Here is a 19906-nt window from a genome sequence, read left to right as displayed (position 1 = left end):
AGGGGTAGGGAACTCTCGAGTGATTGCAGCCTACGACTGTCCTCACCGGCGACAGAGACACTCTGCTGGCCCGGCAGGACACCGCTTGAAGGCTCAAACTTGAGGCTCATCGATTCGTTTCCTGCAAGAATCGGCATGAACTGTCTTCCGCTATGATGTTGCCGCTGTACCGTTCGGACTGTCTATCCACTTAAAAGAGGTTGGTAGATCGGTTGTGTTCTGCAGCACCTAGGTGTTGCGATGGTACACTGGGGGGCATATTGGATCATCTCACTAGGGTTCGAGGCTCCGACACTACGCCAGAAAAGGCTTTATCCCAGTGTAACTGACTCGTCGAAAGACGTATCCTGGGCAGTTGTATCTACAACCTCTCGTTATCATCGCGCGGATGTCCGTGGTAACGTACTTCTGCTAGAACCTCTACGGACTGTATGAGCGATTCGTAACCGGTTTTGAGTCTCCACCACTCAAAGGGGCGGACGTGTAAGGAACGCTGCAGTCTAAAGAACCTTGATGGAATCATCTGCACGCATGCGCAAGACTAACCTATGATCCTTATGACCGGTTTTCAGGAGAACTTTGACCAGTAGCTGAGACAAGTAGCAGACTCTCAGGAAGGAAGGACACATATATTTGCATACCGTGTCGCCAGGATCAACGAGGGCCACCTCTGGAATCATGCGTATGGATGACCGGGATTGCACAGCATCAGAGCCGACAGCTCTGCAGTTACACTGGGCGCATGCCTCGACTGATGAAGAGTATCGGCGATCGGTCCAAGGCATGCTACAGGTTGGAGTAATGAACGCATTCCCTTTGGCGAGATGGCCGAAATCGATTTCCTCTCTCGTTGTCGATACCGTCATTTCGGTATCTAGCTTGCTCGTGTCCATTGCCTCAACCTGGTCACATGCCAAATCGCTTTCCTCTACAATAAGGAATGTCACATCGGCATATGTCAGTATTCCTCTTCTGACGAAGTACTCTTCGTCACACGTCTTCGCCTGTAGTTCCGAACTATTCCCATCATCTACTATCATTCGGACCTATCACAGTGCTGTAGGTATACTAAAGCGTATTCCCCACCAAAGCCCGCTTGGGAGTTGGGTTGAAAATCTTCACGCTCACAGAAGCTTCCGAGTGCGCTCGGATCTAGCCGGTAATAGTATCGGACATTTGTAGATCGCTAGGCTCACCACTCCAAAATCCACGACGGACGCCTCCACGACTGTACAGTAGGGCATGGCGCCTAACACAGTCAACGCGTCGGTAGATCTACTCATCTGAAGCAGACTGACCTACTTCTTGTTGCTTCCCCTCGTAGGGCCTTTCGCAGGACGTCCAAGGAGTCTACTGACATTCAGAATCAGACCGAAGTTCACTAAGGCGTGGTAAACCACTAACCATGCTCATTCCGATTTCGACAGATTGGGGACTGAACATGATCAATGAGTAGAAGAGAAACGTTGACAATGAGAACATCGTGCCGTGATATCAAGCTAAGCCACCCGAGAAAGCTAATAGAGAACTGAATACTGAACACGATGTGAGCTGAAGGGTCGAGATTAGAACACAATCTTGAGCCGAAATATGTGGAACTTCACGTCCGAACGCTCTGACACATAATAACTTGGGATGCAAACAGAGTACGGATGAGGGGACTCTTTCGCTCGGAGGGTCAGTTTCCGACTACCTCGGAAAAACTGCCCGAATCGACTCTCGTTACTAGTGAAGGAAAGTTGTCAGGAACTACGCGACGAATATTCTCATAATCATTCCAGCACGACATTGACTGTACTGTATATTCTCACCGCAATGTCTCAGATCACCATGTGTTGACCTGGACTGGACCCCACAAGAACGACAACTCTGAAGGTTATAGCCTCACAAACTCGAGAAACATCTAAGAACGTTGCACGAGTCCCTGCGCCTCAGGTGTAAGGAGAGTTGCCATCTAAATGACGATGAGTGAGACTTTGAGTTAGATCCGAGCAGTTCCGTATGAACTAACAGAGCACGTTTGTGTGGGGTAAACAGATTTAGACACGTCTGACATGGTAGATTATGCGAATCGCAAGTGAAACGCTCATCAACCTCAACCAGTTAAACGGATAAACAGAGTCCGCAGAGAGACAGGCGGAACAATGACACGTAGTAGCTATACTAACATTGCATCAACGGTGCCCTATGTTTTTTTAAACAGAATTATACACGCCTGACATGGTAGATTATAAGAGTCGCACGTGAAACGTTCATCAACCACAATCACTCAAACGGATAAACAGAGACCGCTGAGGACAACAGAGCACTCGAAGGGGCGTCCTCAAGCTGGGAGTTGCCATCGTCCTCCACTATCAGCCGCCGGCCGTTTCCTTTCGGGCGTTCGCTAACTTCCACTAAGAAGTTCTTAATGGAAGTTGGCGAACGCCCTGGGCTATCAGTAACACTCTTGATATGAACGGAATTTGTCTCATTCCCTTGGAGATGGGCTGAATTCTGTGTAGTGCACCCAACCACAGACTTTGTCGGGAAACTTTGGCGGCGTCGTGTTTCTTCCCAATGGGAATCTTGAACGCACGTGCGTTGATAGTATTAGCAGTACAAAGGAGTATATTAAGACCACATTATTTTGACTTGCATGCATCCACAGCTATCATCGATGGGTCCCTGATCACTGTGCAAGATGGAGTCACTAGCAGTGGCAAGGGGGCGATGTCCTACATTGTCGTTTTTGACCAACCTCAACATGTGGTCTACTGCTATCCGTCGACTGTAGCTTTTAAACTGTCTTATACCCTATGCTCAGCAGTTGCGCTCGCAAGACTCTGTTGAATCTTGGAGCTCCTCAACTCTCGAGGTCGACTCTACGGTTGGCCTCGAGCCGCCACTTTTCCGTTTTCTCCCGACTCAACGGTCTTCATCGTCCCAAGGTGGTCCCACCTGTTACCGTTGTCGGCCAGCAGACCCAACTTGACAAGGACTTCATCACTTATGGGATTCGACCGTCCTCAACAAGGTCTGTGATGAGGAACGTCACGCCAGGATCTCTGTAGTGCTACTGCCCGCTACCTCCTCTTCCTCCTCAGCGTCCACATTCACTATTGGTAGATATGAGAGCGCCTTGCGTCATGAGATGGGGACTAAGATAACGAGCTGTGGAGCATTGGCGGTCTATAGTGGGGCGAAGACCGGCCGGAGCCCCAGTGAGTGTCTACTCTGCTACTTCGTAAAGTACTGTGTTGTCAGGCGATAAGCGAATCGTTGATAATGCTAGCGAGGAGTACAATGATGATATATGGTGGGGAAAGATAAATCACAAGCTCAGTCCTGAGAGTTTCCAAGCTCTGAAAGCTGAGTAAGCTCGCTCAGTCTTCCACAGGCTACCACTTTTTCCTTCTCAGTGCTATTAACTATCTAGATGAACGAGATGAGCTCTACGTGGTAGACGGTTATGCTGGTTGGGATCCCGAGTATCGAATTAAGGTCCTTCTCGGTGTTTCCTTTTTGAATGGTATCCTTACTGAGCTCGTCAGGTTCGAGTGGTGGCTAGTCGAGCGTACCATGCTTTGTTTATGGAGAACATGCTGGTGATCCCTCCAGCGGAAGAATTGGACGCTTTTCAACCCGACTTCGTCATTTTCAACGCTGGGCAGTGCAAAGCTAACCGGTGGGGCTGGGTATGGACCAAGTTGGTGATATTTATGGTATGCTTGTTAGCAACATTGAAGGCCTCACCTCGGATACTTCGGTCGCTGTGAATTTCAAGGCTAACGAGATGGTTATTATGGGCACTGAGTAGTTCCTACTAGGGTGGTATTGACAACTACAGTGAGGTCGTTATCATCAGATATGCTGGTGAGATGAAAAAGGGTATTCTTACATTGATGATGCAGGCAATGCCGCATAAGTTCGGACAGCTGCCTCTTCACTCTAGCTGCAATATTCAGGTCATACCGCACCTCGCTGAGGTTAGTGATTCGTTTGACTCGTTGTTCCTATTCAGAAAGATCCAATTAGTGGGAAGCCGACTGACTGCACTTTATTTTTTGGCCTGTCTGGTACTGGTAAAACCACTCTATCGGCGGACCCATCACGTTACCTTGTGGGTGACGATGAGCATGTGTGGACTGATAAAGGCGTGTTTAACGTCGAAGGTGGCTGCTATGCTAAAGCCATAGGGCTCACTAAAGAGACTGAGCCAGAGATCTACAACGCTATCCGCTTCGGAACAGTATGTTCTAGCACCATGTGTGTTGTCGATGATGCTGTGACACTAGGTACTAGAAAACGTCCAAGTGGATCCTCGAACTCGTGAAGTAGACTTCAATGACACTTCCATCACTGAGAATACTCGGTGTAGTTATCCTCTATATTATATAGAGAATTCGCACATCCCAGCAAAGGTAGTATTAGTGGCCTATTGCTGTTCTCAGGAACAGTGATGTCAGATCGACATCCATCCTTCTAATGTCATATTGCTCACTTGTGATGCCTTTGGAGTGCTACCTCCAGTGAGTTTCCTCACTCCGGACCAAGTCCAGTACTATTTCGTATCAGGGTATACTGCTAAAGTTGCTGGTAGGATGGTAAGAGTAGTATCTCAGTCTTATTCTTATTCGATCAGGTACCGAGGACGGTATCACGGAGCCTGTAGCGACCTTTTCCTCCTGCTTCGGAGCTCCTTTCCTCGTATGGCACCCCACTGTATATGCTGAGATGTTGGCTGATAAGCTCGAGAAACATCACTGTAGTAGCTGCACTTGAGTACCGGTCTGAGATGGGCTCGCTGCTGTGTTAGGCTCGGCCTTCTTGCTTAATACGGGGTGGACCGGTGGAAGCTACACTAACGGTGGAAGCCGCATCAAATTGGAGTAAGGAATATGCACTTGTTAGTGGGGTAGTTTTTATGTTTATCGCTGATGACAGGTATACCCGTAAAATGATAGATGCGATTCACAACGGTACACTCAAGTCTATGGTAGAAGCGGAGGAGCTCGTATCGACTCCAGTCTTTGGACTCAGGGTACTTGGGGTTGATGCTGATGAGAGTGACATTTGTTCAACAGGGTTTGTGAATACCACACTTCTTTCAGATCCCCACATCGTTGCCTGGTATCCCAAGTGAGGTTCTGGATCCTGCTAATGGTTGGGCTGACAAGCAGGCCTATCTCCAACAGTTACAGCGTCTGGCTGTCCTTTTTAATAACAATTTTGAAGAGTATGCTTCCAAGTGTCCGTCTCGAGTGGCCGCTGCTGGCCCGAGGGTGATCGAGAGCAGTGGTGATACTGTAAGGCAGACGGAGAGTAACCATTCAATGGCAACGAGCTCCGAGGTGAGGAGGCAGACTAAAGCTGCAACAGTGAAGGATGAGGTACTGGTAAATTCAGTGGAATTATGGCGCATCATTTCATGTCAGATTTGAGAGTCCTTTCTGATTGCATACTAACGACTGTCCCTATATACTCCTGGGGGAGACTGTTGAAGACTGTTATGTAGTATACTCCTCCATGCGGTGGTCATCAGCTCTTGCTACTCATGACGAGTGGGCTCTCTTGAGTGCTAGTAGTTGCTCCTTGCTTCTTTATAAGGACGCTACTTTCGTCACATAGTATTCTGGTCATTTCGTGCGGTCTTGAATGGTACTCTTTTTCACCGCAGTGTATGATAACAGGCGTATGTTGTTACTGCTGCCATCGTCTTTTCCCGATTATTATAATACGCTCGTGGTAGGCTCTACAATTTTGACCATCTCAAGGATGGGATGCTCGACTGCATTCTATCGTAGCCATCGTGCGGCTGGTATTTTGTTGCCGTGAGAATCAACAGACTTTAGTTGGAGTATCTATAATACAGGGGTTACCTGGATGGACTGGTCGTCATCGGTGTTCTCACATGGTTCGGCCTGGTCGTGCGAGACTCAACATAGTATCAATGCTATATATGTCAATACCCTCTCCTTCGATGACGCCCTGCAGTATGATAATCCGTGCATCTCCACCATACTCAGCATCCTGTAGTACTGACCTATGCCTTGTAGGTGCAAGCCCACAACAAGAGGTCGGCTTTAGAGGCTCTGCGAGTAAGGATCGCTTAGAAGCGAAGGTTTGTCCGCTTTATAAGGGCAGATCGCTGTCCTCGCAGGACTTATTACATATTACTAGTCGGGGTGCTCAGTGGACTTCTCCTGAGTTTGGGAAGCGATCAAGTGGAATGTGGAATCCAATATTGATAACGCTCTTACACACGCCTAATGATCAGTGGAACATTTCTCACGTTCCTAATGTTAATCTGAGTGGGTTGAGTTAGAGCCGGGCATAGCAGCGTTCAGGGTGAGTGTCATCTGACTGCATGAATTCGATCCTTCGTGGTTTGTTATTTTGTCGGTGCTTCCACTCGTCTCTAAGAGTGTCGGTGCTGATATTCAACTCAATGACATCTCCCAGCCCCGGCCCTACACAGGCATCAGCAGCGACTCTTGCCGCCGCTCTGGAAGAGCAACAACAGCAAGAGCCTCCCCCTGCTGACGGGCTCGAGCCTAATCACGTTCAGCTCATTCGTAATACGGCCTTAGGTGTTATACGTAATGGCGCTCAGTTCGCTGAATGGCTACAAACTAAACGTCGTGGAGATAAGCAGTATACCTTCCTTTTCAAAGGGCTTGGCCACGACTACTATCAGTGGTGCTTATCGAACCCTGAGGAATGTAAACGACTGGAGGATGCAGCACAGGAGCAACAGGCTGATGATGCCAAGTCGGGCTCTGATGCTAGCAGCAACAGTAGTGGTTCTGAGTCGGGAAGAAGCTCTAGGAGTAGGGATAGGAAACGACGATCGCGATCTAGGTCTAGAGAGAATCGTTCGTCCCGTCGTCGTCCTCGAAGTCGGTCCCGTCGCAGTAGACGGTCGGGTAGTCGACGGCGGTATCGTTCGGGGTCTCGTAGGAGAAGGTCTCCTCCTCCTCCTTCGTCATGGCGAAGGCGCGATGCTGAGCCGAGACGATATAGAAGATCGAGGTCGCGTAGGAGATCGCGCTCGCCCAGAAATAGGGATCGATCTGGATCCAGGAACCGAGGTCGGGTTGAACGGTCCAGTGAGTCCAGAGAGAGGTTCCTGAAGGAAGCTCGGGAGTGGTCGGCTGAGCGGAGGAGACGGTCAGAGAGTAGGCTTAGAAGGGTTAAGGAAAGAGATGAGGAAAGGGAAAAGGAGCGTGCTAAGGAACTAGCCAGTCGGAGTTCCATGCTACGAGATCGTCAACCTCGCGGCTATCGTGGTCGAGACTATGACAGGAAGCCGATGGGAAAGGGCATGGCCAGCTCTTGGAATAGGAGTTCAACTGCGGTCACGCCTCGACCTCGACCGAAGCCTGTGAAGGCGAATAAGATGTATGGGTGGAGCGATGATGAATTCGTAGAGGGGGAGAGTCCGCGGTCTGATGGAGATAATGTTGAGCATCTTCCCGCGAGAGAACATGTTATTCCTAATGAGGCCAAGGGATGGTATAAAGGCTCGGATAATCGGTGGAGACGGGCTAGGATAACACCAACTCCGGTATTGACAGTAAAATTAGACCATAAGGGACAAGTCGTACACGCTAAGAGTAGTGCTGAACGCCTCGCTATGTTGAAGTCGAAACTCTTGTCGGGAGGGAAGGCAGCTGAGGAGAATGAGCAAGCGCCGTTTAAGGACACTGATGGGGTTGTTGTTAATGAGAAGGAGCAGAGAGTGCGGGATCAGAGTGAAGGACGAGAGGCAGATACTGACGATACCCCTAAGGCGTCGCGAGTCCAAGTGGGTGCAGATAAACGGAAGACAGAGCGTGGCAGTGTTATGAACGAGGAGGATGGTGATGGATCACGTAAGCGGAGGAGGGTAGGTAAGGCTGAGGAGAATGGGAAGGAAGAGTCGCAGGTTGAAGGTAAGGAGATGGACCAAAGGCAGAACCCCAAAAGGAGGTCTTCTTTATCACCAAGGAAGGAGGTACCACTGCTCCTCATTCGTTGCGGAGTCTCCGACATGAATTGTTTCGTGTAGGGCTCGTCATCGCCTTCTGTGGAGGCTCGGCAGAGACAACTCCGTGCGAAGTTACTCGGATCGAAACGGAACAGGTAGACGATCTCAGCTTGATCCGTGTGCTGATTTATTGGGACTCAGTGACGATGGTGGAGCTGCCTGACGTAGATGATGTGTAACAATCCTACGAATGATTAAGCTGGTATGGTTACAGACTGCTTTTCCGCTATTTCCATGTACCTTGTGTTCTCGAGTACTACCACGTAGCAGGGCGATCTGGAGGTCATCGTTGCGAATGGTTATGGTATAGTGTTAAGGTTCACCGCCGATTGAATCGATTGTGCGCTCTGAAGCGATACACATGGGAACAATAAACGTACCGTCTACCTTCAGGGTGGCGTTTCAAGGCTGAGCAAAATTGGGAAACTCTACAAGAGAGATTAGAAACTCAAATCATACTTGGGAGTCTCACCGGTGTTCGATGGGGATTCTGATATTGGACCCAGCGCAATGGATCACATCGTTTGTGGATGGTCTATCCTGCCTCCTAGCGAGCGGATTATCAGTAGACAACTCCGCCTTATTTCGACAGTCCTCGCACAGTTTGAGTTGGAATAGGAGATGTTTAACAGCGTGTCAGCCGGAAACTTTTTTCTGTCCTCATCTAATAGATGAAGCTTAATCGACGAAATCTATCTCTTAGGACATCGCTCTACTGAACGTTGAACAGTCGGTTGCATAATAGTACTCGAGATAAGCGTACTGAACGGGGTCACTCGAGCCGCTAGTTTCGACATGTGATGGGTTTGGGACAGGCATTGTGTGCTGAGCTAAGTAGAGTGTTGGAAGGGAGATATGCCCAATAACAATTATTCAACTCGTTGGATGATAACGAGGGCAAAAAATGAACTAATGCATCAACTACATCTTCTGGCCGAACCGCGTAGTGAAGTGGCTCGATTTTCGCTTCCACTGCCGGATGGATGCCAGGTAACCGGGCATCGGATACCTGGTTCCATATCTAGCGTAGAGGACACAACCGTTGCCTAGCTCTACGGTGGAACCTTCGTTTTTCTTTTCTCCGTGATCGAATAGTAATGCTTGTCCTACAGCAATGTGATTGAACATTGAGGGAATTAGAGGTCGTGTGATTTGATAAATTGGTTGATGTTTTTTGTGCGGGGTATAATCCTGAATGCAGCAACTTTGAGTACTTTTTGGATCCATTGATGTTCAAGGCCGTGTCGCTATCTGTTTTATGTGCTCTAATGGTGTCGGATCTGTCAGGATGCAGTTCCAACTCGACAACTACTACCCTCAAACGTAATAGTGTTTTAGTCAAGGTTAGCTGTCCTATTTGTTGTTGTTTTTTAGCCACTACAGAAGCCCCAGTAACCACACAGGCTGCGTTGCGCACGACGACTCAGAGCCCTGTCACTATGACGACTACGACTGAGCCGAGCAGTACCACTGTGAACTGCATGAATGGCGATTACTATTGTCAAGTCATGTCTGGTGACTCTAATAGTTACTGCAGATATTATGGTCCTACTGGTACCTGCCAAGGTCTGAATATACCATGTACTTGCAACGAGATGCCGCCGACCACCAGGGCACCCCCGCCGACCACTGAAGCACTCATATCATCGACAACTGAAGCTTCCGTATCACCGACTACTACTCCTACTCGGGATACTTCGACCCCAAGTGCCGCGGCAAGCTCTGCTGCAGGGAACGTCAGTGCTCAGCGGGGATTGAGGTTCGAGTCTCGAGACGCAGATCAATCTTTTTAGTACCAGTAAATGGTCGATGCCAACAGTAGAAATGACTAACCGATCTAGTGAGGATGTCAAATATAGAATTCCGTTCCTCCTTCATGACGAGCCTGTAGTGTTTCCGTTTCCTTAACTTGGTTTTTGTAATGTCTCGTGAATGCTGTTGTGCGACTAGCGTCTTTTTGTCGAGTCCCTTGTGTTGTGTTTGAAGAGTTTCTCATCGGCAGACGACAGAAATCACTCATGCGGTTGAGTTGTGTGATTTTGTTGGTGGTGAGAATATGAATCGCGTTTGGACAAGCGTGAGCAAAACTGATTATATGCGTCGTAAAAATCGTACGGTCGTACGAGTGTGTCTGCCTTTCTTGAGTGTGTTTGTCTATACCATCCACACACGACATCCATACCGTAACTTTCGTTGAAGGTCATGGCATAGGAAATAGGGACATATGAAGGGCTCAGAGATTAACTCCCCCTGCTAAATCAACTCTTCAAGTTCCGAGCACTACGCACTACGAACCACACAGTTTGTATACGATAGCTCATCGCTATTATCACTGATCGATATCCCTATTCATAGTATAGCACAGGGTTCATACCATGATTATATATTATAGTATCATATGATCGTATAATTCAAGGCTTCAAACACTTATATACAATATTGGATAGACATTAACGATCGCCGCCATCAGATCGTATTCTCCTGAACATCGGTAAGGTACTACGGATATCGCGTTGTATTTCACATCTTCAAAAACCTTGTCGGATGGCCCCATGAATTGACCAACACAGTCTAAAGACCATCAAAAATCAGCAAGGGATTACCAGCCAACTTCGGTCTCGACTATCGCGTGATCAGACGGGAAACACGAGTTCGGCAGCGGACGGTCATTGCTCACTCCGTCGTCCATCAGAGTTTTGCCAATCGTCATCCCTTCACCCCTAAGCAGAACGTAGTCCTTTGGGTTCTCATCGACGACGCCGGTTTTAGCCGACTGAGCCTGCAAGGGTGTTCGACGATTCCTTGTCGTCGTAGTCGGTCTAGTATGATGAATACCCATACGGTTGAGCGCCTCGAGAAAATCTCGCACTGCCAAGTTTCGCGAGCCCGCATCAGCATAGCAGTTAGCATCAACACCCGCCAGTAAAGGTAAGTCAAGGCTTCTCAGAATCTCAAGAGTTGGGATTGTTAAACGACCGTTGGTATCACCATGGAAGCTCGCGAGTAACAGTGGCTGACCATTCGGGGTGGTAACAACAGCGACAGACAGATCTCCCGATGCCAGACCTCGTCGTTCGCCTTCATCTCTTATCGCCTCCCTCACTGTTTCGGAAGCCTTCACCTCAAGAGCTAAGCCACAGCCCTTTTTAATGAATATCACAGATCGCTGTTTCGTCACATTGGGAGACGGCTCGACGATCAGGTCATATCCTTTACTCTCATCCACCGAGAGAATTCGATCTAGGATCTCTCCGGAGACTTCTTGCAGCATTATCATGTCCTTGGGACCGAACAGGTATCGCGCAACATACTCCACGAGTTGTCGAGGGCGTTGCGTAATCGACTTGATGCGATCGAGACGCATCGTCTGCCAGTCTACTGAGGTCCGCTCGGAGATGGCAATAAGTACTGAGTCGAACAATGCCAGACCCGCGAGTGAGAACGACTGGTAATTCTCCCTATAGGAAGCTTCAACATTATACTTCTCCACATTCAAAGGAGGTATACGGGCTCTCGTCATAAAGCTCATCCAGTTCTCCAACCAGGTCTTGGTACAAGACAGCTCTCCAGTGTAACAGGAAATCATAGAGGGCCTACACCGACCGTTCCCAATGACGTTAGTGAAACGGTCCGGCCAAGAAATGATACGACTGTCACCGATGCTCGTGCTGTTGAGGAATCCCGACCAGATTTTGAGCTGCGCGAGGGGATCAAAGGCTTCAGCAGACGCCTCGAGAGAATGTAGACCGAGAGTGTCATAGTTGTCAAGTAAGGCAGACCTCACGTTAAAAGGGAAGGCCTCTCTCAGGAGATCTCCGACAGTAACACCAGCAGCGTCCAAAGCCTCAGCGGTTGACTGGAACTCCTTGAGGAAGTGCGTGAATCGCTGATCGGAATCGTCGCAGAACTCCAGAGGGTTCGTCTGTACAGAGCCGATGTTCCACGTGGCGACTCTGACCCGACCGACATCCGCTGTCGTGATAGGACACTGTTGGGCGTTTTTGGTCGTGGTCTCAGAGAGGAGCATTCTGTTGCCGAAAACCGGTGATAGCAGACATTCAAGACGTCTCATGGACTGAGGAATCGTCGAGGCAAAGAAAACCGCGTGAATACAATGCTATACACCATTCTGAGGCGATCCGACCGTCAGTCCACCAAAGTAAGATATTCATAGACTACTATAGTGCATTAACCGAACTACTGTTAACCCGATGCGTAGTCAAACACACAAAGCTCTATGGAAATGTTATGGGAGTAGGTATTGTAAACCGTATATTATAAGAGGACCGAATTTCGGCGGATGCCGAGCTTGACGCAAACTGCCAGAGTCTTGTGCAATACCCTTGTGGTGATTTTCCGATCATCATACTAATGGGAGAAAACTGAGAAGGATGTGAGCGAATACGTGACGAACTAAAGAGGAATAAAGAGGAAAGTGTATTAGTAAGATGGTGAATGGTGTTGACTCAGTTGAGGTAAGTAAGTCCAGAAGTTGGCCGTGCGGACGAGTATGCTCGGCAAATGTCATAGTAGTACCGCGCAGATGCTCGAAGAAGTGGCGAGATTACGGTATGAAGAATAAAGATAATATTACAACAACATATTTGGAACAATGGCAGTAACTGTACACACACAATATTCACAATGTAGGGAATATACCATACGCTGGAGAAGGCACGAAGAAATCATCATCACCATCATCGTCATCATCCGAGAGGAATGATATGTCCGAGCCGTTGTCGCTGTTGTCATCAGAAGACAGGCCACTACTGAGTTCAATTCCACCCGAACTAAGAGGCTTCTCAGGGTTTCTACTCTTCACCACATCGAGGTCCATAACAACATCATATTGGCTTATGCCCGATATCTCTGGCAAGGACGGCTGCTTGCCTCGGACGACCGAACGTGTGGCACTACCAAAGGTCTCCAAGATGCGAGTCGAGGCGAATTTGATGATACCAATAGCTCGAGGGACGACTATCACGCCGAATAGGAATCCGGTGATGCCAAAGAATACATACTCACAAGCCGTACTCACGTGTTTGAGAGTACCCTTCTGAGTAGCCTCACCTAAGACTAAGGTGAACACAACTATAGGAAGTAGGTTAAACGCTAGCCACGCTGCTGTTAGCCATGATCTGGTCTCCATACGATAGGCCTGAGTATTGGCGGTTCGTGGTGCTAGAGGATCCGGACCGGCGGTGCCCCATGGTAAGATGTCTGCCATACAAACACTATAAAGGGCCGACCCTACCACACTAGAGGCAGGAAGCAAGAAGAACCATTGCACAGCGCAGAGTGGGAGGATCCATAGCATGTCAGTGTCACCCATAAGGACGAGGGAGACGGTTGGAGATATACACACAGAAATGAATGCCGCCGATTCAAGGGGAAAATAGCCGTGATATAAAAGGCATGAAAATCTATAGAAACCAAGTACCCATAGTATTCCTAGAAGAATACATAGGAGTCTGCAGAAGAGTATAACTCCTCGAGATAGCGTATAACTGCCGCAAAAGATTTGCGATATAAGAATAGAAGCCACTAGGATAACACATGCAAAGGGGAGCTGGAGGTAATCATTGAAATTACTCACCCCAACGATCATCACGAAATCAAGCGTAACGAATGTAAAAATATCTGCTATGAGGCTTCCAAGGCGATACGTAGCTAGGAGGATAAAGTTGATGTAGCCGAAACAGCTAAGATCACTTCGTGTTAGCAGTTGTCGCAAACTACAGTTCATAACAAAAGGCGACCAGGTGTCGAACCTCGAGTGCTCTATGAAGTCACGAAATGAGAACGACCGAGCATTCTCCTCGAGGACTTCCTTCTGCATGGCTTTAGGATTATCCTTAGCCGCAGGCAGTAGCACGACTTCACACGAACCATGAGCTGAACTGGCTAGCATACCACCATCGCTCAGCAAGACGTTGGCAAGGAGTGGATTCATACACTCATTGTTGCCAGCCAAAGTCAACTGTGTGAAGTAAGTGTCCGTATCAACTCTATCAAGTCGGAACGCACACATCGCACAGTTGACGTTACTGAGATTTCCCCCAAGACCAGTGTCCATGGCCCCATCGGTCGCAATACGAAACTTCTGACGAAGTAACCAAGAAGCCAAACACGGGTTAGATAGTAGAACCCTCCACGACGGAGCACATGGGATCTGGTGGGCTGCCGTAACAATAGTATTACCACCTACAACAGCGATTCTGTCTTCTAGTAGCTTACTATACATAAGCGATAAGCAGTTATCATCCGGACATACACCGCAGTCTATTAACGCCACTTTAACGTCGTTCTTGGAAGAAGTGACATTGGCGAAGTGGCGAGCTACACCTTCGATGGCCCAAAGGTGGCATGCCATCCGCGACGTGACGATAGGATCTGCAAACAGGACATAAAGTCATCCTCTAATACTCCGCGCGATAATAATATTTCAACGACAAATGTGCCTCGCCTTTTTCCCTGTTACTATTACCTGCTGAACTCTGGTCTGGATATTCCTTCACACATAATGCCAATTGCAGTGGCGGGAAGTCGTTGCCTTTCAACTGTATAGTACTCTCAAAGAGGTGGACGAATACCTCCTTCCCATGGTCCACAGTGAGGCAGCCTCGTCTCAATGCCTCTCGATCCTCGGGGTAGATCCTAGCAGCTCTGTCCAGTTCACCACCAGGTTTCCAAAGCTCTTCAGCGCTCATATAAACTCCCATACGTTGTAGCTCGTTGAGAAATGAAGTTTGGTAATCTTCTTTAGCAACCTCGAATTCGTTACGACCATCGACAACCACACAAACGACAATTTGATCCCATGCGAGCAGACCCGCGTCGCACATTCTTTTCACATTTCTCATGACACATATAAGGGTAGATAAGAAACCGTGAGGAGTGGCGCCTTGAATGCCTCGGCCAACAGAAATTGCTATGGTGAATTTCACAGTCTGTGCTACTGATTCGACGAATCGCATGTGGAAGGGTCTTAGTGAACTCCAACCACCAAAGAAATCCCAGTAGAAGTCGGTGTCAAACATATCCTGGATGCCACGAAGGTCAATACCATGCTGAGGATATTCGATATTACAGTGCCGCACAAGCTCCTCGTCTCGAATGGTAATAGGGGTATATCGGACAAAGCGACGGTTGAGACGCTTCTTAGGGCAAATATCAACATAAGAACGGTAGTTGGGGTTATTAGGGTTTATGAAGGGCTGAGTGCAACACGATGATGATGTCACTGCAGCCAATGGACGAGTAGTCTCAGGGAGGCTGTCACCACGACGGAAACGCATACATAATAATGTACTCTATGAGAGTCGGTGAAGGCAGAAGGGACAACTAACAACACACGATAAGACCAATTTACTAGTCACTCGGGCTCTCGAACACTCCTGATCCTTCGGGCCTCACAAATAAGTGTCTATGACAGTCCTAGGCGACTCACTTCGTGCTTGTTGGTTTCACAAACAACAACAAGGTTTCGCACGAATATACAACTCTTGTAACCAGATCTTGAAAAATGCCATTCATGAGTCGATTTTTGGGCGAAGCGACGCAGAAACCAGCCTGCCGACGATGAGCGTGTTGCTGGTCGCTAGTACCAACTACAGGGATAACTGTACTATCTGGAATGCTCGTAAATATTGCGCCTCGTATGGTTAACTACTAATTCGAGAAATATAGTCGTTTGCACTGTGAAACACAACGTTGGTAGCCTGTAAGGGACGGCTTTAGCGAATCTCATCTGGGTCTGGACTATGTCGGAATCACCTATATTAGAGGGCATCAGTGTTACTCTCACTTTCCTCAGTTGTATCTCATATTCTCCACTAATGTCAACAGGTAACTCGCCTGGACTGGGCCGTAGTAGTGGATAGTTGTTGTGTTTAGAAGTATCTGCTGCCCAGATGGCCGTTGCTGAGATGCGCGGTCTTGCTGACACTTTCTCCCGTCTCACTGAGGCCTGCTACAAGAAGTGTATCCCCAATGTCAAGGAGGGTCAACTCAATGTTGGCGAAATGAGCTGCACTGATAGGTACTCCACTACGACGCTCAAAGCTTCTGTTCTTCGCATATTATCATCAGATGTGTGTCGAAGTACTTGGATGTTCACACTCTGGTCGGGACTGAGCTCAATAACATAACCCAACAAGCGCAGCAGACCCAACAGACCCAACAGTAAAATTGCTAACTTATAGTTTTGGTTGCGAATTACCACTACTGTTTCACTGCTCATTCTATTGAGTTTCTTAGTTCATAGTCCTGCATCAAGAGGGCATAGTGAGAGCAGTTCTGCGTGGCAGTTATCAGCCCAGTTGGTGATGAGTGTGCTGGCCGAACCTTCCCCCACTCAATGCAGCAGCAGCAACAGTTCGGAGGGGTCTCCCGAGCCGGTGGTGGCCAGTACCCCTCCTAAAGGAGCTGGATTCTGGGAGCTTCAACCGCCTCCTCTGTTTCGGTACTCATCTCGGTAGGAATATCAGCCAGCAGCTCAGTGTAGGTATTTCCCATTGCGACAATTTAAACTGGCCGCAGGTAGACAGGACGGACACCATCAATACGTCCATCGACACAGCAATAAGTAAGGATCTCACGATTCTAGATCGAGACGGTACTTATTCTTATCAGCATATTCTTGGTGGGGGCTGCTCCTACTCACGTTATGTTCACGGAAAACCCAGGAGTGAAGGTAAAGTCTGTCAAGTATAGAGAGGGTATGACTACTACCCAAGGTAAGACGCGATCCTCTGTTAGACAAGTGGAAGACACGGCTTTGTATCATCACATCCTGCTGTTGCAGTTACTGGCAAAAGGAAGCGCGGAGCAATATCAGTGAATCCTACCACAGTGCTAGCTGATGTGACAATGGAGAACGGGAAGGTGTACCCACTGTGTGCATGCATTAGGGGTTCGTTATTCTTCACCACTCACTGTCACCACGTTTTGAATTTTCAGGCGACATAATCGAGACCAACACCCGCCTTTGTGGTGACGAGGCCGCGAAGTTAATGACTCCAGACTCGTGTGAGACGGAAGGTTTCGTCGCTATTCTCCTCCTTAAACTCACACGACTAAATGACGGCAGGTAGTATAGGACCTCCAGCAGCGGCTAGTTGCCGCCGATGCAAATTGAGGGTCATTCTTCTCAGTCAAGGACTCATAACGGAAGCGGAATATCTGGAGAAGTTCCCTAACGCCAGAGGGCCCATTCGGTCTCGGTATCGAACCACCATCCCAGATGCACTACCATCAGAGGATGATGATGACTGACAACGTTTATGTTTCCACTATCCTTTTCAATTGAGTTCCTTATTACTCGACAAGGGCTAGTTCATGTAGAAACCATGCATGAGCGTGCTACTACACTGGCAGTAACACCGCTTTAGTCTATTAGTCCTTAGCATCCTGGATTCCTTTAGTGCAAATTTCGAAAACACAGTCACCTTCAGGTAAGTTAGGGGAGTCAATTATCTTCATAATTCTCTGCTCACCTCTACCCTTGCGAAGGGCGATACGAGTGGTACCTAGAGGACATATCTGATTGTGGGTGAGAATGGCCACCAGTACTATAGTGTGCCAACACGTGGCCTCCAATAGGCTTAGGAGGGTTGGCCGCGAACGACATAGCTGCTGCTGGGTCAGCCATCACTTGATTCGTTATCACTACTGCCAAGTTGTACCTAGCATTGATACTGTTAAGCTGTCGGGATGACAACTTGGTGGCGAATATCAGTACTACTCTTCACTCAACTTCTGTAGTCTACTCATGACTCTGGAAAGGAGCTGTTGCCTTTCAGCCAAGTCACCACGTCCCGTGAAATCAACTCGGAAAGGGCCCATAATACCTAAGCTTCGATCATGAACGAAATCGATCCGAGCTGGCCTACTGTCGACGACAAGAAGTGCATACTTCTCCTCCGCCATTTTAGCAGCCACGCACAACAATAGTTGTACGAGATGCTCAGAATTGTAGCACCTAGCGTATATGATGTTATCAAGGACTTGCTGTGGATCCACTCCAAAGGCTTGGGCGATCTGGGTTATACGATCGGGACGGAACGTGTTCTCAGTGTCTATATAGCAGACCTTCCCATTAGCACCACCATATGACTGAGGCATCTGGGCGATCACGCTGAGTGAATGGCACAGCTGAGTCTTGCCGCAACGGAATTCGCCGTAGAATTCAGTAATGCTGCAGCTCTCGATGCCTCCTCCCAGCAGTTGGTCAACTTTCGACGAGCCAGTCGACAGGCGAAAACGCTTCTTGCACTTAGTCCGGACAAACTCACTGCCCGTAATGAAGCCCGCACTGGTGAGCTTTCTAGCCGCCTCTTGAATCTTCTCGACCTTCTGTTCGGACAAGCCTTTGATGCTACATAAATCTCGCTTCGTAGTGTATATGACGGCCATAGCTGTGTTAAGCCCAGCCTCTTTCAGTTTTCGGAGGTCGGCCGCGTTTATACCTTAACGATCAGCTCGTGCGCATGACGAGAGAATGACCAACCCGCGTCTTGGAGCTTTTCTATCTCTTGGAAGTCATCATCACCATCATCATCCTCGTCTACGTCAGAGGCCATGTTCATGTTAACCTAGGGAGATGACCACTGGCGGGCAGATAATGAGAACTTGCCTACATCTTCATTGCCACTAGCCTCGCCAGGGGAGGCTATACCTATCAGAATGGTAGAGAAGGAGCGATGAAAGAAGAGAGCTCACTTGCGACGACCGATGACGATGCTGCTGGCGGTGATTGCAGACTTTGTGTTTGGGTCTTCTCTTTCCGTGGTCTGCCCTTGGCCTTTGGCTTCTCCGCTGCGGACTTCTCAGCTGGACTGGCCATTGAGGCCACTGCCTGTCACACAGAACGCTCCCTACCATTATGTCGATGCTGTAATAAAGGGAACGACAATAGAGCCATAAGAGATCACCCACCGCTGCAAACTCGTCTTGTGTTGCCGTAGGAGATACTTGTGCTGCTATTGCTGCCATGGAGGACTACACAGTCAAAGGTCTGTATCGATCGACTGCATTGACCACGACGAGTATGCCTCAGGGAGAACTTTTTCACCAGGTGGGGCAGCTATGCCACCCTCGGAGATATGCCTTGGGACAATCGATTTCTCCAGATCGGGGTAAATATGCCGCCGAAAAATGCGTTAGAGATAACACTTTTCCTGGGCGGGGCAGCTATGCCATCCTAAGAGCGATTTCTTTGGATGGGGCAACTATGCCACCCCGATGTACGCTTCAGTGCGATCAACATCGCTGTTAGCCGAACTACTCCCGCTCCAAGGAAGATGATCAAGCAAGTAGTTGTATAGATATAGGTTAAACTGGCCGATCCTTCTATCCTGTGCATCTGTGAGATTGGTAGTATCCAGAAGAGATGAATCAGACCTATCATGGAGTGGCATAACTGCCCCATCTGAGGAGATTCCTGACTATGTACTCTCTCCCCATGTTCATTGAATCCATTCTGGAATTCAGAATCGCATCGTATTATACGTGTGATGAGAGATTCTAAAATCATCATTTCGAAAATTGAACAACCCCTCTGAGACGTGTGAATGAAAATGGTAAACAAAGCTGCGCCGATTGACGGAGCGATGCATCAGTTGCTAGCTGCTGCTACGTTACATTAAGCTTGAGGTAAAGAGGCTTATCTTTATGTTCAGATTTTCGGAGATTTAGATAAACCTTCCACCTATGGGTCGTATAATCTACCATGTCAAACGTGTACAATTGAGCTTTCACTCGAAAAAATGTATAGATTCGTTGGAAAGTAAGTATGAAACGATTGACTGCTTTGCATCACTTATTTTATTTGGTATCCATCGCTGATTTGTATCTTCTGTGATGATGGGAGACAGCAGTTGGCGCTAGGGAGTG

General features: G+C 48.4%; 8 protein-coding genes across 8 annotated transcripts; 4 read left to right on the top strand and 4 right to left on the bottom strand.

Moving 5' to 3' along the window:
• Positions 1-2798: 2798 nt before the first annotated feature.
• Pmar_PMAR003455 (phosphoenolpyruvate carboxykinase, putative) lies at positions 2799-5423 on the top strand (the record flags this gene model as incomplete). The annotated part of the gene is made up of 15 exons (XM_002784152.1): positions 2799-3049; positions 3109-3203; positions 3247-3355; positions 3402-3483; positions 3534-3667; positions 3718-3795; positions 3848-3947; positions 4004-4231; positions 4278-4403; positions 4449-4578; positions 4625-4747; positions 4799-4871; positions 4927-5023; positions 5094-5372; positions 5418-5423. The coding sequence occupies 15 exons, from the start codon at positions 2799-2801 to the stop codon at positions 5421-5423; spliced, it is 1911 nt and encodes a 636-aa protein (XP_002784198.1).
• A 1007-nt stretch (positions 5424-6430) lies between these two features.
• Positions 6431-8239, top strand: Pmar_PMAR003454 (hypothetical protein; the record flags this gene model as incomplete). Its single annotated transcript, XM_002784151.1, has 4 exons — positions 6431-6753; positions 7066-7978; positions 8033-8106; positions 8153-8239. 4 exons carry the CDS (start codon positions 6431-6433, stop codon positions 8172-8174), a joined length of 1332 nt encoding a protein of 443 aa, XP_002784197.1. The 3' UTR covers positions 8175-8239.
• Positions 8240-10610: 2371 nt separating this feature from the next.
• On the bottom strand, positions 10611-12130 carry Pmar_PMAR003453 (hypothetical protein; the record flags this gene model as incomplete). The annotated part of the gene is made up of 1 exon (XM_002784150.1): positions 10611-12130. The coding sequence occupies exon 1, from the start codon at positions 12081-12083 to the stop codon at positions 10611-10613; it is 1473 nt and encodes a 490-aa protein (XP_002784196.1). The 5' UTR covers positions 12084-12130.
• A 520-nt stretch (positions 12131-12650) lies between these two features.
• Positions 12651-15309, bottom strand: Pmar_PMAR003452 (hypothetical protein; the record flags this gene model as incomplete). Its single annotated transcript, XM_002784149.1, has 3 exons — positions 12651-13081; positions 13751-14404; positions 14499-15309. 3 exons carry the CDS (start codon positions 15307-15309, stop codon positions 12651-12653), a joined length of 1896 nt encoding a protein of 631 aa, XP_002784195.1.
• Positions 15310-15849: 540 nt separating this feature from the next.
• On the top strand, positions 15850-16199 carry Pmar_PMAR003451 (tim10, putative; the record flags this gene model as incomplete). The annotated part of the gene is made up of 3 exons (XM_002784148.1): positions 15850-15859; positions 15908-16052; positions 16103-16199. 3 exons carry the CDS (start codon positions 15850-15852, stop codon positions 16197-16199), a joined length of 252 nt encoding a protein of 83 aa, XP_002784194.1.
• A 119-nt stretch (positions 16200-16318) lies between these two features.
• Positions 16319-17303, top strand: Pmar_PMAR003450 (conserved hypothetical protein). The gene is made up of 6 exons (XM_002784147.1): positions 16319-16475; positions 16518-16598; positions 16646-16749; positions 16818-16925; positions 16973-17102; positions 17167-17303. Exons 1-6 carry the CDS (start codon positions 16339-16341, stop codon positions 17285-17287), a joined length of 681 nt encoding a protein of 226 aa, XP_002784193.1. The 5' UTR covers positions 16319-16338; the 3' UTR covers positions 17288-17303.
• A 104-nt stretch (positions 17304-17407) lies between these two features.
• Positions 17408-18600, bottom strand: Pmar_PMAR003449 (meiotic recombination protein DMC1, putative; the record flags this gene model as incomplete). The annotated part of the gene is made up of 5 exons (XM_002784146.1): positions 17408-17541; positions 17585-17697; positions 17757-17862; positions 17905-18480; positions 18522-18600. 5 exons carry the CDS (start codon positions 18598-18600, stop codon positions 17408-17410), a joined length of 1008 nt encoding a protein of 335 aa, XP_002784192.1.
• A 6-nt stretch (positions 18601-18606) lies between these two features.
• Pmar_PMAR003448 (hypothetical protein) lies at positions 18607-18857 on the bottom strand (the record flags this gene model as incomplete). Its single annotated transcript, XM_002784145.1, has 2 exons — positions 18607-18689; positions 18734-18857. 2 exons carry the CDS (start codon positions 18855-18857, stop codon positions 18607-18609), a joined length of 207 nt encoding a protein of 68 aa, XP_002784191.1.
• Positions 18858-19906: the final 1049 nt, after the last annotated feature.

This window comes from Perkinsus marinus, assembly GCF_000006405.1.
Source record: "Perkinsus marinus ATCC 50983 genomic scaffold scf_1104296935302, whole genome shotgun sequence".
NCBI classification, from domain to species: domain Eukaryota; phylum Perkinsozoa; order Perkinsida; family Perkinsidae; genus Perkinsus; species Perkinsus marinus.
This window is presented reverse-complemented; position numbering and strand designations above follow the sequence as displayed.

What these genes read in the sequence shown, in the direction of transcription:
- Pmar_PMAR003450 (XM_002784147.1), top strand. Translation starts at nt 16,339, where the DNA reads ATGAGTGTGCTGGCCGAACCTTCCCCCACTCAATGCAGCAGCAGCAAC. An exon ending in CAACCGCCTCCTCTGTTTCG is followed by an intron (nt 16,476 to 16,517) that starts GTACTCATCTCG and finishes AGCTCAGTGTAG; the next exon opens with GTATTTCCCATTGCGACAAT. An exon ending in GTCCATCGACACAGCAATAA is followed by an intron (nt 16,599 to 16,645) that starts GTAAGGATCTCA and finishes TATTCTTATCAG; the next exon opens with CATATTCTTGGTGGGGGCTG.